Source organism: Chrysochloris asiatica, unplaced genomic scaffold, assembly GCF_000296735.1.
Source record: "Chrysochloris asiatica unplaced genomic scaffold, ChrAsi1.0 scaffold00084, whole genome shotgun sequence".
Classification (NCBI taxonomy): domain Eukaryota; kingdom Metazoa; phylum Chordata; class Mammalia; order Afrosoricida; family Chrysochloridae; genus Chrysochloris; species Chrysochloris asiatica.
The window spans coordinates 5,595,094-5,608,942 of record NW_006408602.1 but is presented as its reverse complement, the minus strand read 5'-3'; the positions used below and the strand labels follow the sequence as shown (position 1 = coordinate 5,608,942).

Genomic DNA, 13,849 nt, shown 5'->3' with positions numbered 1-13,849 from the left:
TCTGTGTGTATCCTCACATATAGCATCTGGGCTTTCAGAATTAGCTAGAGACTCACATACTTCAAGAGCCATAAAAATATGTTAGCCTCTTTAATTATAAAAATGCTAGGTGACACTAGAAATTTTCATAACTGAGTTTCTAAACCAAGTTTAAAAAAATTCTTTACACTTAAAAAAAGTAAAACAAAAAAAATTCAAAATCATTTATAAACCATTCAAATAATCTGAACTTCTTGATTTTATTACTTGAATCCAAATCCAGACTTACTAAACAACCTATTTGCTACCCAACAAAGAAAGATTTAAAGGAAAAAAATATTTTATCTTCCCAAATATAACTGGTATGAAATTTTGTTTTTCTTGTCAGAACTGCAACTGACTTTAGCTAAAACCAAATAAAGACAGAGAGGATATTGATTCCTTTCACTGAAAACAATTTATAGCATATAGTTATTATATACATGCTCAGAGGGGGTCCTGATGCACCATGGTTAATATACTCAACTGCTAACTGCAAGGTCGGTGTTCCAAACCCACCAGCCTGCTCCAAGGGAGAAAGATGAGGTACTCTGCTTCTGTAAGGATTTACAGCCTTGGAAACTCTATAGGACAGTTCTTTCTGTCCTGTAGAGTTACTATAAGTCAGAACTGATTCAGACAATGGATTTGGTTTTGGTTTCGCATACACACACATATAAAGGGAGAGAAAGAGAGAGAGCGATTGTATTAAAATACACATACCTTATTTTTATAACAAAGGCTGAGTAACCGAAGCTTCTAAATTACACAATACCTTTTATTTATAAAGTTTCCAATGGTTTTAGCCCTTCTTATTGACCTTCTTTACTTCATGATTCTTAATCAAAAGGTCAACTATATATATTTGTAAACATCAAGTCATATTACTACAGTTCTCAGAAACGGTTCATTTCTTCAGCTCTTCATGTACATGGAGGCTGCTGGAGACTTTATTAGCTCGGAGTGCCTCTGTCTCTCCATTTAGAACAAACTCTGCAGGTACTGGGGATTCCTGGATGGTGGATTTTATAGCATGAGCAGCATAATTAAGGCTGGTATTCTCACTCCAATGCCAATACCCTGAGAAGGGGTTATAGAGCATTCCTGCCAAAGTTTGAACTGACAGACCATCTGGGAAAAAAATAGAAATATTAATTTAATATTTAATAGGTATTAAAAAGTTTCAAAAAACTTTCCACATTATAAGACTGAAACTCAAAGGGAACACACAAAAAGGCATGTAAGTTTGCTGGTAACCACGTTGGTCTACTGGTGAGTGGAAGAAAGGGGAAAGGCAGCAAAGAAGAAATGGGCTGAGTTCAACCACAGTCCACTGACTCCCGTTGACCTGGAGATGAGAGAGAGAAGAGGAAGGGCTGGTTGGTCCAAAGTGTGGTGAGATCTGAGGACACTTGAACCCATGGGCAAAGGCAGAGCCACAGAGGGCTAGATCTGATAGTGAAGCATCCAGCTGATATGAAGTGAGGGGAGATGCACAAGAACACCCAAACTTGCAGATAGGACCCATTTGACCTAGCCTCAATGGCATGAATTCGACTAGAGGAAGATTACAAAAAAAAAAAAAATTTTTTTTTTGGATAAATTAAACAAGGGTAAATTGCTACAATTTGATGAGCCTGATGTATACTCATGGAGGTAGTAACTCTAAATACCAACAGAGAGGGAAGGAGTCTTCACTGTACACAGGATAGATAGGGATAGGCAAGTTAGACACTGGCTACCTGAAATGAGGGGGTGATAAAAGCACAAAGTGACTGGCTTACAAGGTTTAAAGAGGGAGTTTAGTTTAAGAGTATGGGGGAGAAGAAAGAAAGAGTCCCCACCGAATAGTTTTCATCTTGTCCAGATGGGTCTGGTGAAAAGAGATTCGATAGTGAATAATTGTTATCATGCCTAATTGCGACTATCACAATTGTAAAGGTAGAAGTTTTATAACAAAAACAGGGGAGTGGTTAATCTTACAGTCCAGAAACAGAGGCCCCTAGAACCATCACAGGAGACGAGCACAAGCAGAATGTAGGACCTTATTCAGATAATCAGCGACGCCAGAGACAGAGGCAGAGATGGGGTCATGGAGATGGGGAGCAGCTGAGGACTCTAGATTCATGGGAAGAGAGGGACTAAGAACTCGTGGTCAGGCGCCAGACTTGTAGAATGTGCCCTTTGGAAGTGTAAATTATTACATATGCCTGAGTGGTTGTTGCTTTTTAAAAAAAAAAAAGCTAAAGTGGATCCAGAGAAATACTGTTAACTGATGGTACATGGAGGGGATTATAATCATTGTAATGAAACAAGATGTAAGATTTGTTGAATGTAAAACTGATGATCTGCCCTGTAAACTTTCACTCAATCCACAATAAAAACCTTAAAACAATGCATTTGAAGCTCAACAATAAAAAAAAAAAATTGTTGTTGTTATTAAGTGCTGCTGAGTTGATTCCAACTCATAGCAACCCTGTGTATGGTTTCGATGGAGTGGCTGGTGTGTTTGAACTACTGACCAGTACAGAACTTATCCTAAAGCACCACACCAGGATTCCAAGATAAGAATTGTTGTTGTTGTTAAGTGCCATGGAGTCAGTTCTGACTCAGAGCGACCTTGTATAGGATTTCTGAGGAACAGCTGGTGAGCTGGAACTGCCCGCCGACCTTGCAAATCAACAGACTTTGCAGTCCAGTGAATTAACCTACAGCTTCACACCTGGACTCCACGATAAAAATAGATATACTGAAAACATTCTTTTAAATACTTACTTGATTCCAGAATGCTCTCTAGCTTTTCAGGTGAAACAAACTTCTCCCATGTATGAGTACCTTTTGGTACAATACCAGCAATTTGCTCTGCAAAAACAATTCCCAAGGCATAGGACAGTTGTGTTTTGTTGATTGTAGTAATGAATAACGAACCACCAGGCTAAAAAAATATACACAGAAGTACAATTTTAAATGTCAGAAGTATCAGTTAAAGACTTGACTTCCTCCTTCTCCTGCCTTCCTTCCAAATGACCTTCTTCAGGGCAGCTAACATATGTAAGTGTGATCAATATACAATTCAACAAAATAGTATTTTTGTCATCTTGAAAAATTCATTATTCAAGGCAGTTCTCTGCAGATACACTCACAGTAACATTGCTTACAACTCTTTAAATCATACATAACATGTATTTTATATATATGCTTTTTTCAAATATTCCATAAAAAAAAATAAATAAATAAGAGAAATGAAGTCAGGCTTCTCTTTCTTATTATAGGTGCGCATTTAGGTTTTTCATTCGTCAACATGGTTTTCTCTTTGAGTGCACAGACCTCAGAAAATGTTGAGTCCACCTAACTTCTCTGGGACAGCACAGAACCATGTATCTTGTGCCAGGGAGCATTTCCAATAATTCCTCCCTAAAAAGACACTAATGATTAAGTTTTAAAGGTTTTTTTGTTTTGCTTTGATTTCATTTGTATAAAATATATGAAGAGATCAACATAAACATTTAGAGGACTGTTTAGTTTCCAAAGTTTTAATGATAATACTTATGATAAGGAGTGCTGGTATCAAGTAGATTAAACACTGGGCTGCTAACCATTAAGGTGGGTAGTTCAAACCTGCCAGATGCGCCTCAGGAGAAAAGATGAGGCTGTCTGATCTTGTAAAGATTTACAGTCTTGGAAACTCAAGGGGGCAGTTCGATAGTGTCACTGTGAGTTGGAATTAACTCAATGGCAGTAGTTTGGTTTTGGTTTTACTTTTGGGGTTTCCTATATTTACTCCCACCAACGTAAAGGACATTAATGTCTCCTCCCTCATCTACACATTCTATTAGCCCAATGGAGATAAAATGCCAAATAGATCCTCTAAAATATTCATATTATAGATACAGACATAGAGAGAAAAAGTAAGAGAAAAGACGAGAGAAAGAGATAATATATCTCAAATGCCACTCTGAACCCCAACTTAAAAAGACAGGAGGAAACCTTGAAAATAGAACTACTACACACCACTTCATCATGTAGTATGAATTTTCTCTATAAAACACTAATATTCTACTGCAATCATTGAGATGAAACAAAGTATATTATGTGTTAAATGTAAAACGAGTAATCTTGTCTGTAAATCTTCACTCAATTCACAACAAGTTTTAAAAAAACACATTAAAATTCTAAATATCTAATTTAAAATAACTGGTTACGAATCGGGCTGCGAACCTTAAGGTCAGCGGTTCGAAACTACCAGCCGCTCCGCGGGAGAAAGATGAGGCTTTCTACTCCCGTAAAGATTTACACCCTCGGAAACCCTGTACAGGGTCGCTATGGGTCGGACCCGACTCGATGGCACTTAACAACAACAACAACAACAGATATCTAATCTGTGCTTTACAAAATTTTATTCAAAGGAAATACTGGCAAACAAGTCATTTTTTAAAAGTAGGCTTTACATTAAGACAAAAATTAGCTTTAAAGTCCACAATGTCACCATTTCTAAGATGTATGAAACAATCTCCAGTCATACATAATGACACTGCACACCTGTGTTCACTGCAGCATATTCACAGTAGCAAAACCATGGGAACAGCCTAAGTGCCCTTCAAAGGATGAATGGGTAAGCAAAATGTGGTACATACATACAATGGAATACTACAAACCCACAGAGAACAATGAGTCAGAAATTAGTAATTAATTATTCATTATAAAAAATTAACAACACCCAACTCAGAAATTAATGACTAAGGAGTTGTACTTGGAAAACAGGAACTAAACCTAATAAAATTTCTACTTCAGAGGAAACACCATGAAACGGTCACAGATTGGAGGAGACTAAGGAGACACCACAACTAGATACAAGGTGTAATCCTGGATTGGGTCCTGTAATAGATAAGGGACTTAAGTGAAAAAAATAATGCAATTCAGCAAGTCTGTATGGTAATGAACACTATCGAGCCACCATTAATTTCTCAGTTTTGAGAAACGCACAATGGTTATATACAAGTCTGGGACTAGGGTCAGGCAAGTGAAGTGCCTAAGGTACAAAATTTAAGGAAGCACATTCTCTCAGGGCTGTGCAAGTGCAAGTCAGCACCCTCTAGGGAGTGACTCTTAAAATGTTGTGCCCTTAGCACCTGTCTTGCCTCATCCTAGTACCTACTCTGGTTTTGTGAGATGTTAACATAAGGGAAACTGGGTAAAGGGTTTATAGGAAAACTCTGTACCATCTTTGTAACTCTTTATATATCTAAAATTGTTTAAAAATAGTTAAAGAAATTTGGAACCATACTCAGAGGACTAAGTCTGTATAACAATGCACTGGGAAGAACTACAATGGAATAAAAAGATCTAGCCCTAAGTCCCATTTACTGGCCCAGTGACCTATGATAGCTCTCAATTCCTGGCAAAGGAAGTGATGACAGTGCCGCTCTTACCTTCCTCACCTAGTTCTAGGTAAAATTAAGTAAGATCATATGTGTGAAGTATTATTTTATAAGTTGAAAACTGTTATACATATATCACATGTGGCATTACTTAACAATGTAATTTGTTAGGTACATTTATGCTAATAGTTATTTTTATTAATAATTTTAAGTATTCATCCAGATCAATTTCTTGGTAATTTTAATTCAATATCTATTTGTTATTTAGCACTGGACTGTTAGCCACAAGGTCAACGGTTCAAATCTACCAGTTGTTCCTCAGAAGTCCATGACAGGGGCCTTATGAGTTAGAATCAACTCAGTGGCACTTAACAACAATATACCAATGGAGAAATATTGCTATAAATGCAGATCTCCAATTTTCCTGTACCAACATTTTCCATTATCCATGGGAATCAAGAAAGCAACAGGATACTTAAAAAAAAAAAAACCTAGTATTTTAGATCAAGCTGAAATATGAAGCCTAGGGACAGAAGGACTCTTCAGCAGAGATGACTCTTAATACTGGCTTTCTAGTTTCTCCTCCTTACATATACTGCACGTGCTGGAATGACAAGATATTATAAGACAGTTTATTGCTATGACCGTATGGACACACAAAAGAAAAAAAAACAAGTCAACTCCATATGTCTTACTTTTAACACTCCACAGCAGCACTGTATAAATGTCTCTAGATCAATCACATGTTCTACAACCTCGGAAGCTACGATGGCATCAAATGTTTCTGCGGTTTCTTCTACAATCTCTTCCAGGGAACATGCTTTGTACTCTATCCTCTTAACAAGGACTGGGTCAAATGATTGATGATGTTGTGCTGTTTTAATGTTCTCATCCACGGGATCGATGCCAAGAACTGAAGCCCCCAGCCGCCCTAGAGGCTAATGGCATAAAACACTGTTACCCTCAGGAAGAAAAAAGAACACATGTTAACAATAAAAACCTTATAAAAAGTGAAACAAGATAAGGAAGTGGTAAAACAACAACAAAACAGAGGGACTAGAAGCACATACTGTAGAATGATGATGTACAGAGACTGTAATCATTGCAACGAAAACAATTACCAATGAGTGAAAAACCGATGTTCTCCTGTGTAAACTATCACTCAATTCACAATAAAAACTTTAAAAAAAAAAAAAGAAAAAAGATATGAGGTGGTAACATAGGTACATGGAAGTTCATAATACCATTTTCTCTACCTTGTATTTGTTTGGAATTTTACATCATAAAAACCTTTAAAGTGAGAACAATGAAAACAAAAAATTTATCAAGAACCAATTGAGAAAAATGAAAATAAATTTTTGTTTACATTTTCTTTATGTGCATTTACATGCACACAGTAAATTTCTAACATATTTAAAGTGTAATGAATACAATACAATAGAAATCAATTTCTGAGATCTTCAAATTTTCTAAAGAATATCTATCAATAGTTTTTTTGTGTGACTGACTATAGAAATAATTCTTCATGGCCAATTCTTTCATCTTTCATATTCAATCACTACCCATGGCATGCTCAAGTTTTTAAACACAACCTTAATTTTAATCAAATGTACCTAATATTTACACTAAATAGTAAATAAACTAAATGCACAAATCATTTTTTGTAATGTTAGAGCCACGGATGTACAGTAATGGATTGAGCAGATGGCAGAATGTGCCTAATATCGCTTAAGCCATTCACAATTCAACACACCACATAGCCTTTAAAAACGATATTTTATTTTGGTTTAAGTTAAAGTTTATGCAGAAAATTAGGTAACCCTTTAGTAATTTTTATACAGATTGTCCCTAGCCATTGGTTATAATTTTTATATGTCAGCATTTTCATTTTGTTTCCATTAATTTAACTTCCCCTCCCCTTGACTTGAAATACTGAAGGATTCCTTGGGCAAAATATTGACTGATGCAGAAAGCATCAAAAGAAGATGGAAAGAATACACAAAGTCACTGTACCAAAAAGAAATGGTTGATCAATATTCAACCATTTCAAGACATACCATATGATCAAGAGCCAATGGCACTGAAGGAAGAAGTCCAAGGTGCACTCAAGGCATTGGCAAAGAACAAGGCTCCGGGAATTGGTGAAATGCAAATTGAAGTCTTTCAACAAACTAATGTAACACTGGAGACACTCACTCATCTATGTCAAGAAATTTGGAAGACAGCTACCTGGCCAACTGACTGGAAGAGATCCATATTTGTGCCCATTCCAAAGAGAGGTGACCCAAAGGAATGCAGAAATCGTGTAATAATTTCATTAATATCATATGTAAGTAAAATTTTTCTAAAGATAATTTTTAAATGGCTGCAACAGTACATTGACAGGGAACTGCCAGAGGCTCAAGCTAGATTCAGGTACAGACATGGAACAAGGGATATCATTGGCTGAAAGCTGAGAATACCAGAAAGATAGTTACTTGTGCTTTATTGACAATGCAAAGGCTTTTGATTGTGTGGATCATGACAAGCTATGGACAACATCGCAGAGAATGATTATTCCTGAACACTTAATTGTGCTCATGAAGAACCTATACATAGACCAAGAGACAACAGTTTGAGCAGAACAACAGGAGACTGAATGTTTTAAAATTGGGAAAGGTGTGTGCCAGGGTTGTATTCTTTTACCATATTTATTCAATTTGTATGGTAAGCAAATAATGTGAGAAGCTGGATTATATGAATTAGAATGTGGCATCAGGATTAAAGAAAGACTTATTAATAATTTGCAATATGCAGATGATGCAACCTTGCTTGCTGAAAGTGAAGTAGATTTAATATACTTACTGATGAAGATCAAAGACCATAGCCTTTGTTATATGTTGTTCCTCAAGGTAAAGAAAACAAAAATCCTCACCACCAATAAACATCAATAAGTACCAAAAAATATCATCATGATCATGGAGAAAAGATTGAAGTTATCAAATACTTCCTTTTGCTTGTATCCACCACCAACACGCATGGAAGCAGTAGTCAAGAAATCAAATGAAGTACTGCATTGGGCAAATCTGCTATAGAAGATCTTTTTAAAGGGCTGAAGAGCAAAGATGTAAATTTGAGGACTAAGCCATAGTATTTTCAATAGTTTCATATGCATGTGAAAGTTAGACAATGACTAGGAAAGACCATAGGATATCTGATGTATTTGAGTTATTGTGTTGGAGAAGAATATTAAAGGTACCATGGAATGGCAGCAAAGCAAACCTGTGTTGGAAGAAGTACAACCAGAATGCTCCTTTGAAGCCAAGATGACCAGACTTCATCTCTCATACTTTGGACATATTATCAGGAGGGAGGAGTCCCTGGAAAAGGACATCATGCTTGGCAAAGATGAAGGTCAGTGAATGAGAGGGAGACCCCCTCAATGAGACGGACTGGCAGAGTGGCAGCAGCAAGCATGGCAGCAGTTCTGAGGATGGCGCAGGACTGGCAGTGTTTCATTCTGGTGTGCATAGAGTGCTATGGGTTGAAGATGACTCAAAGACATCTAACTAACAGTCACTTCTTGCCTTCTCGTCTTTGTTCTTGAGTAAATGTTAACTGTTTTGTCCCATATAGTTAATTGTTGAAGAGAGTACATTACTCTTGGGTGATACTGTTTATTTTATAAACCAATCTCCTGTTCATCTGAAAAGTGACCTGCAGAAATAGCTCCTATATGAGTTTGAGGAGGCATTTTAGGGCAATAGTCTCAGAGTTTCCTATAGGCTCTATTGCTCCAGTAGGTCTGGCTTTTTTAAGGAATGATACACCACATATTCTTGAAACTCAGGGATGTACTTTCACACATTGTAACTTTCCTGAAATTTACAAATAGTCCACTACCAGTTGAAAAATACACAACTTGTGCGAACTTAGAAGTTCAAAGGCCTCTGTCAGTATCCACCTCAACTAGGTTGAATTATAGGCCTTAACAGTATCACATTCCATTGAATAATAATACAAATAATTTGTATTTGCATCCCACACTGTTGCTCAAAGTATCTTTCAAAGATTAGATTACAATGCAGAATTAAAACAAAAGTCACTGGGTTGAGAGAAAATAATACAAAATAGAGCTACAGGGCATAAATTTACTATACACAAGTCCCTGGAGAAGGAAATCATGATTGGTTAATTGGAGGGTCAATGAAAAGGAGGAAGACCCCCATTGAGATGGACTGACACAGAGCAGCAGCAATGGGCTCAAGAGTAACAAGAATTTTGAGGATGGCACAGGACTGGGCAGTGTTTCGTTGTGTTGTGCATAGGGTCACTATAAGTCAGAATCAACTAGATGGAACCTAATAACAACAAGCAAATTTTCTCTACAAGAAAAATCTCTACTCCTCCAAATACTCAAAAGCACCTAAGAAGGGATTTCTAAGCTTCACAGGCAAAACTTTATTAGGTTCTGTTATTGAAGCAAATATAAATGGACAACCCATTATTGCATTAAAACCATCAGAAATCACCTAATTTCATGGGATAGAAACAATTATAGGATTGCTAAAACCTGTCATTAGAGTTCTGTTATTTAAATGATCCATATCACATTTTTGAGAAAAAAGAGAGAGAAACATCACTATACTTTTTAATAATATGAAATTAAATAATCATATGGTTTACAATATCTGGAATGACAAACAGAGGAGAAATAGTGTTGTATTTATCATCAAAATGTACAGTTCAAGCTCTATTCCTGATATACAATGCTGTCAGTAATAGGATAATATCCATCTGCCTACAAGAAAGAGCAGTTAGTATAATAATAATAATAGTATTGAATAATGCATCATTCAAATTTACTCAATAACCACTTAAGCCAAAGATGAAGAAATTGAAGAATTCTACCAACTTTTGCAGTCTGAAATTAATCAAACAAGCAATCAAAAAATACTGATAATTACTGATGGCTGGAATGAGAAAGTTGGAAACAAAGAGGAAAGATAGTTGAAAAACATGGCCTTGGTGATAGAAATAACTCTGAAGATCGCAAGACAGAATTTTACAAGACTGATGACTCATTCACTGCAAATACCTTTTTCCAACAACATAAATAGCGACTGTGAACGTCATAAAGTACCTTGATAGCATAGTGGATTATGAGCTGGGCTGTTAACTGCAAGGTCAGCCGTTCAAATCTACCACTAGATCCACAGAAGAAAAGATGAGGCTCTTTGCTCCCATAAAGATTTACACCCTCAGAAACTGTATACAGGGTTGGAACCAACTTTATGGCATGCAACCACCACCAACATACATGTCAGGGAACACACAGGAATAAACTGACTACATTTGTGGAAAGAGACAATAGACAATCTCAATATCATCAGCCAGAACAAGGCCAGGAGCTAACTGTGGAATAAACCATCAATTGCTCATAGGCAAATTCAAGTTGAAACTGAAGAAAATTAACAAGTACATGAGAGCCAGACTACAACCTTAAGCATACCCCACCTGAATTTAGAGACCGTCTCAAGAAAAGATTTGATCCACTGAACACTAATGACCAAAAACCAGTGAAGTTGTGGGATGCCATAGCAAATAGCCAACATATGAAGAAAGCAAAATGTCATTAAAAAGAAAGGAAAGAAAGAAAAGACCAAAATGGATATCAGAAGATACTATGAAACTTTCCTTGCTCTTAAACATAGAAGAGATAAAGTGACTGGAAGATGTGATAAAAGTAAAATAGCTGAACAGAAGATTTCAAAGCACAGCTTGAGAAAACAAAGTATTACAATGAAATGTGCAAAGACCTGGAATTAGAAAATCAAAAGGTAAGAACAGACTTAAGCTGAGAGAACTAAAGAAAAACCTCACAGCTTGTGTTGCAATATTGAAAGACTCTGTGGGTGGAATATTGCATAAGGAACTGGTTGATGCTCATCCATTTCAGGAGGTAGCATATGATCAAGAATCAATAGTATATTTAAATTAAAAAAGAGAGAGAGAGAGAATCAATAGTACTGAAGTTGCACTTAAGGCATTAGAGAAAAACAAGTCCACAGAAACTGACTGAATACCAATTGAAATGTTTCAACAAATCAATTCAGCATTGGAAACATTCACTCAGCTATGCTAAGAAATTTGGAAGACAGTTACCTGGCCAACAATTGGAAGATATCCATATCTGTGAACATTCCAAAGAAAGGTAACCCTACAGAATAATATTAATAACATCACACACATATAAAGTTTTGCTGAAGATAATTCAAAAACAGTTACAGCAGTACATTGACAAGGACCTGCCAGAAATTCAAACTGGATTCAGAAGGGGATGTAAAAACAAAGGATATCATTGGTGACATCTGCGCTGAAGGCAGAGAATACCAGAAAGATGTCTATTTGAGTTTTATTAACTTTGCAAAGGTACTTGACTGTGTGGCTCATTTTAAAACTAGGGATAAAACTTAGAAGAATGGGAGTTCTAGAACACTTACTTAATTGTGCTTATGTGGAACCTGTACATAGATCAAGAGGAAATCATTTGAACAGAATTGGGAAATATTGCATGGTTTGAAATCAGGAAATGCATGTGTCAAGAATTGTATCCTTTCATCATACTTATTCAATCTGTATGCTATACAAATAATTCAAGAAGCTGGGCTATTATAAAGAACATAGTTCAGGATTGGAGCAGGCTCTTTAACAACCTGCAATATATAGACAATAACTTTACTTGCTGAAAGCAAAAAGAACTTGAAGCACTTACTGATGAAGATCAAGACTACAGCTTTTAATATGGATTACATCTCAATGCAAAGAAAATGAAAATCCTTAAAACTGAACATCATGATAAAGGGAGAATGATTGAAGTGCTCAAGAATTTCATTTCACTTGGATCCACTATCAGTAGTCAAACAATCAAGACATCAAATGATGCATTAATGTATTGGATAAATGTGCTGCAAAAGACACTGTTACAGTGTTAAAGAGCAAAGATGATGGTTTGAGGACTAAGGTGTACCTCACCCACACTATTTTATCTCTAATCGCCTCACATACATGTGAAAGCTAGACAATAACTAGGGAAGAGAAAAACTAATGTAGTTGATAATGGTGTGTGGAAGGATACTGAATAAACTGTGGACTGCCAGAAAAACAAATCTGTCTTGGAAGAAGTATAGCTAGAACGCTCCTTAGAAGTGAGGATGAAGAGACTTTGTCTCATGTACTTTGATGATGTTATCAGGAGGGATCAGTCTCAGAAAAGGACATCATGCTCAGCTAAGTAGGGAGTTTGTGAAAAAGGGGAAGCCCCTCAATGAGATAAGCACAGTGGCTGCAACAGTGGGCTCAAACATAGCCGGACTGTAGGAATAGTGCAGGGCTGGGCAGTGTTTCCTCCTTTTGTGTACAGGGTCGCTATGAGTCAAAACCAACTCTATGGCACCTAACAACAACAACAAAACATACTTCCCAGAATTTTTAGATTGAAAAGATAATAGAAAACATGTGTTACTTTAAAAAACAAACATATTTTATTTATCTCTTTTTTAAAAAGTGAAAAATATTGTTTGCTGAAAAGATAAATGAAGCAGAAACCCATTCCCTATCATTTTGTTTCCACAGTTAAAATTGGGAGAAAGCTGTATCAGTTTCTTACTTCAGTTAACAATCCACCACCACAGCCAACATCGAGAATCTTCATCCCAGACAAAGGTTTTCCTGGCTGGTGATCAGCAACTGCTTTCAAAAGATTGTCTCTTTTTAAAAAATTTAAAACATAAAAAGACAAAGAATTATAAATGAAAGTCTTTAAAGTGCATATTTTTCAAGGAAATTAAAACTTCCATTTGTAATGGATTACTGATATTTCTGAACGAACTGATTTTTTACTTTCAGCATTAAATGACAATTTAGAAAACATTTTCAGTAATCAAAAGAAGGAGGTTTAAAGTAAAACTGAAATAATCTAGTAATTACTATGATATATTACTACTTTATTTTTGTCAGGAGCAACCAGTCCCTGGAGAAGGACATCATGGTAGGTAAAGTGGAGGGTCAGCAAAAAAAGAGGAAGCACCCCAACGAGATGGACTGGCACAGTGGCCGCAACAATAGGCTTAGGAGTGAGTGGCAGCAATTGGTGAGGATGGCACAAGACTGGGACAGTGTTTCCTTCAGGCGTGCACAGGGTCGCTATGAGTTGGAATTGGCTCAATGGCACCTGAAAACTAACATTACTTTTGTAATAATCAAAACTAGTCTAGTTTATCCCTGTGGGCCCAAGCGTTGCAGACCGTCCAAACCATAGGCTCTGAGGATCAGACTTTAACCACCTAGCAGACATAGCAAACTGTCCCTCATCTGATTATTCAGTTATGCTTGTTAGTAATCGCATACATGAGCCCTGGATATCCACAGATAAATGTAAAAACCTTCCCTAAAAGCTGAGACTGTAAATTCCA

General features: G+C 36.5%; 1 protein-coding gene across 1 annotated transcript in view; it reads right to left on the bottom strand.

The window, feature by feature from the left end:
• Nucleotides 1-925: 925 nt before the first annotated feature.
• Nucleotides 926-13,849, bottom strand: part of COQ3 (coenzyme Q3 methyltransferase) — a 23,641-nt gene continuing 10,717 nt past the window's right edge. The window contains exons 4-7 of the mRNA XM_006865859.1: nucleotides 13,045-13,144; nucleotides 6,092-6,334; nucleotides 2,794-2,953; nucleotides 926-1,149 (exon numbers count right to left, since the gene is read on the bottom strand). Of these exons, the coding sequence (XP_006865921.1) occupies nucleotides 926-1,149; nucleotides 2,794-2,953; nucleotides 6,092-6,334; nucleotides 13,045-13,144 (727 nt within the window). The remainder of the gene's footprint in view (nucleotides 1,150-2,793; nucleotides 2,954-6,091; nucleotides 6,335-13,044; nucleotides 13,145-13,849) is intronic.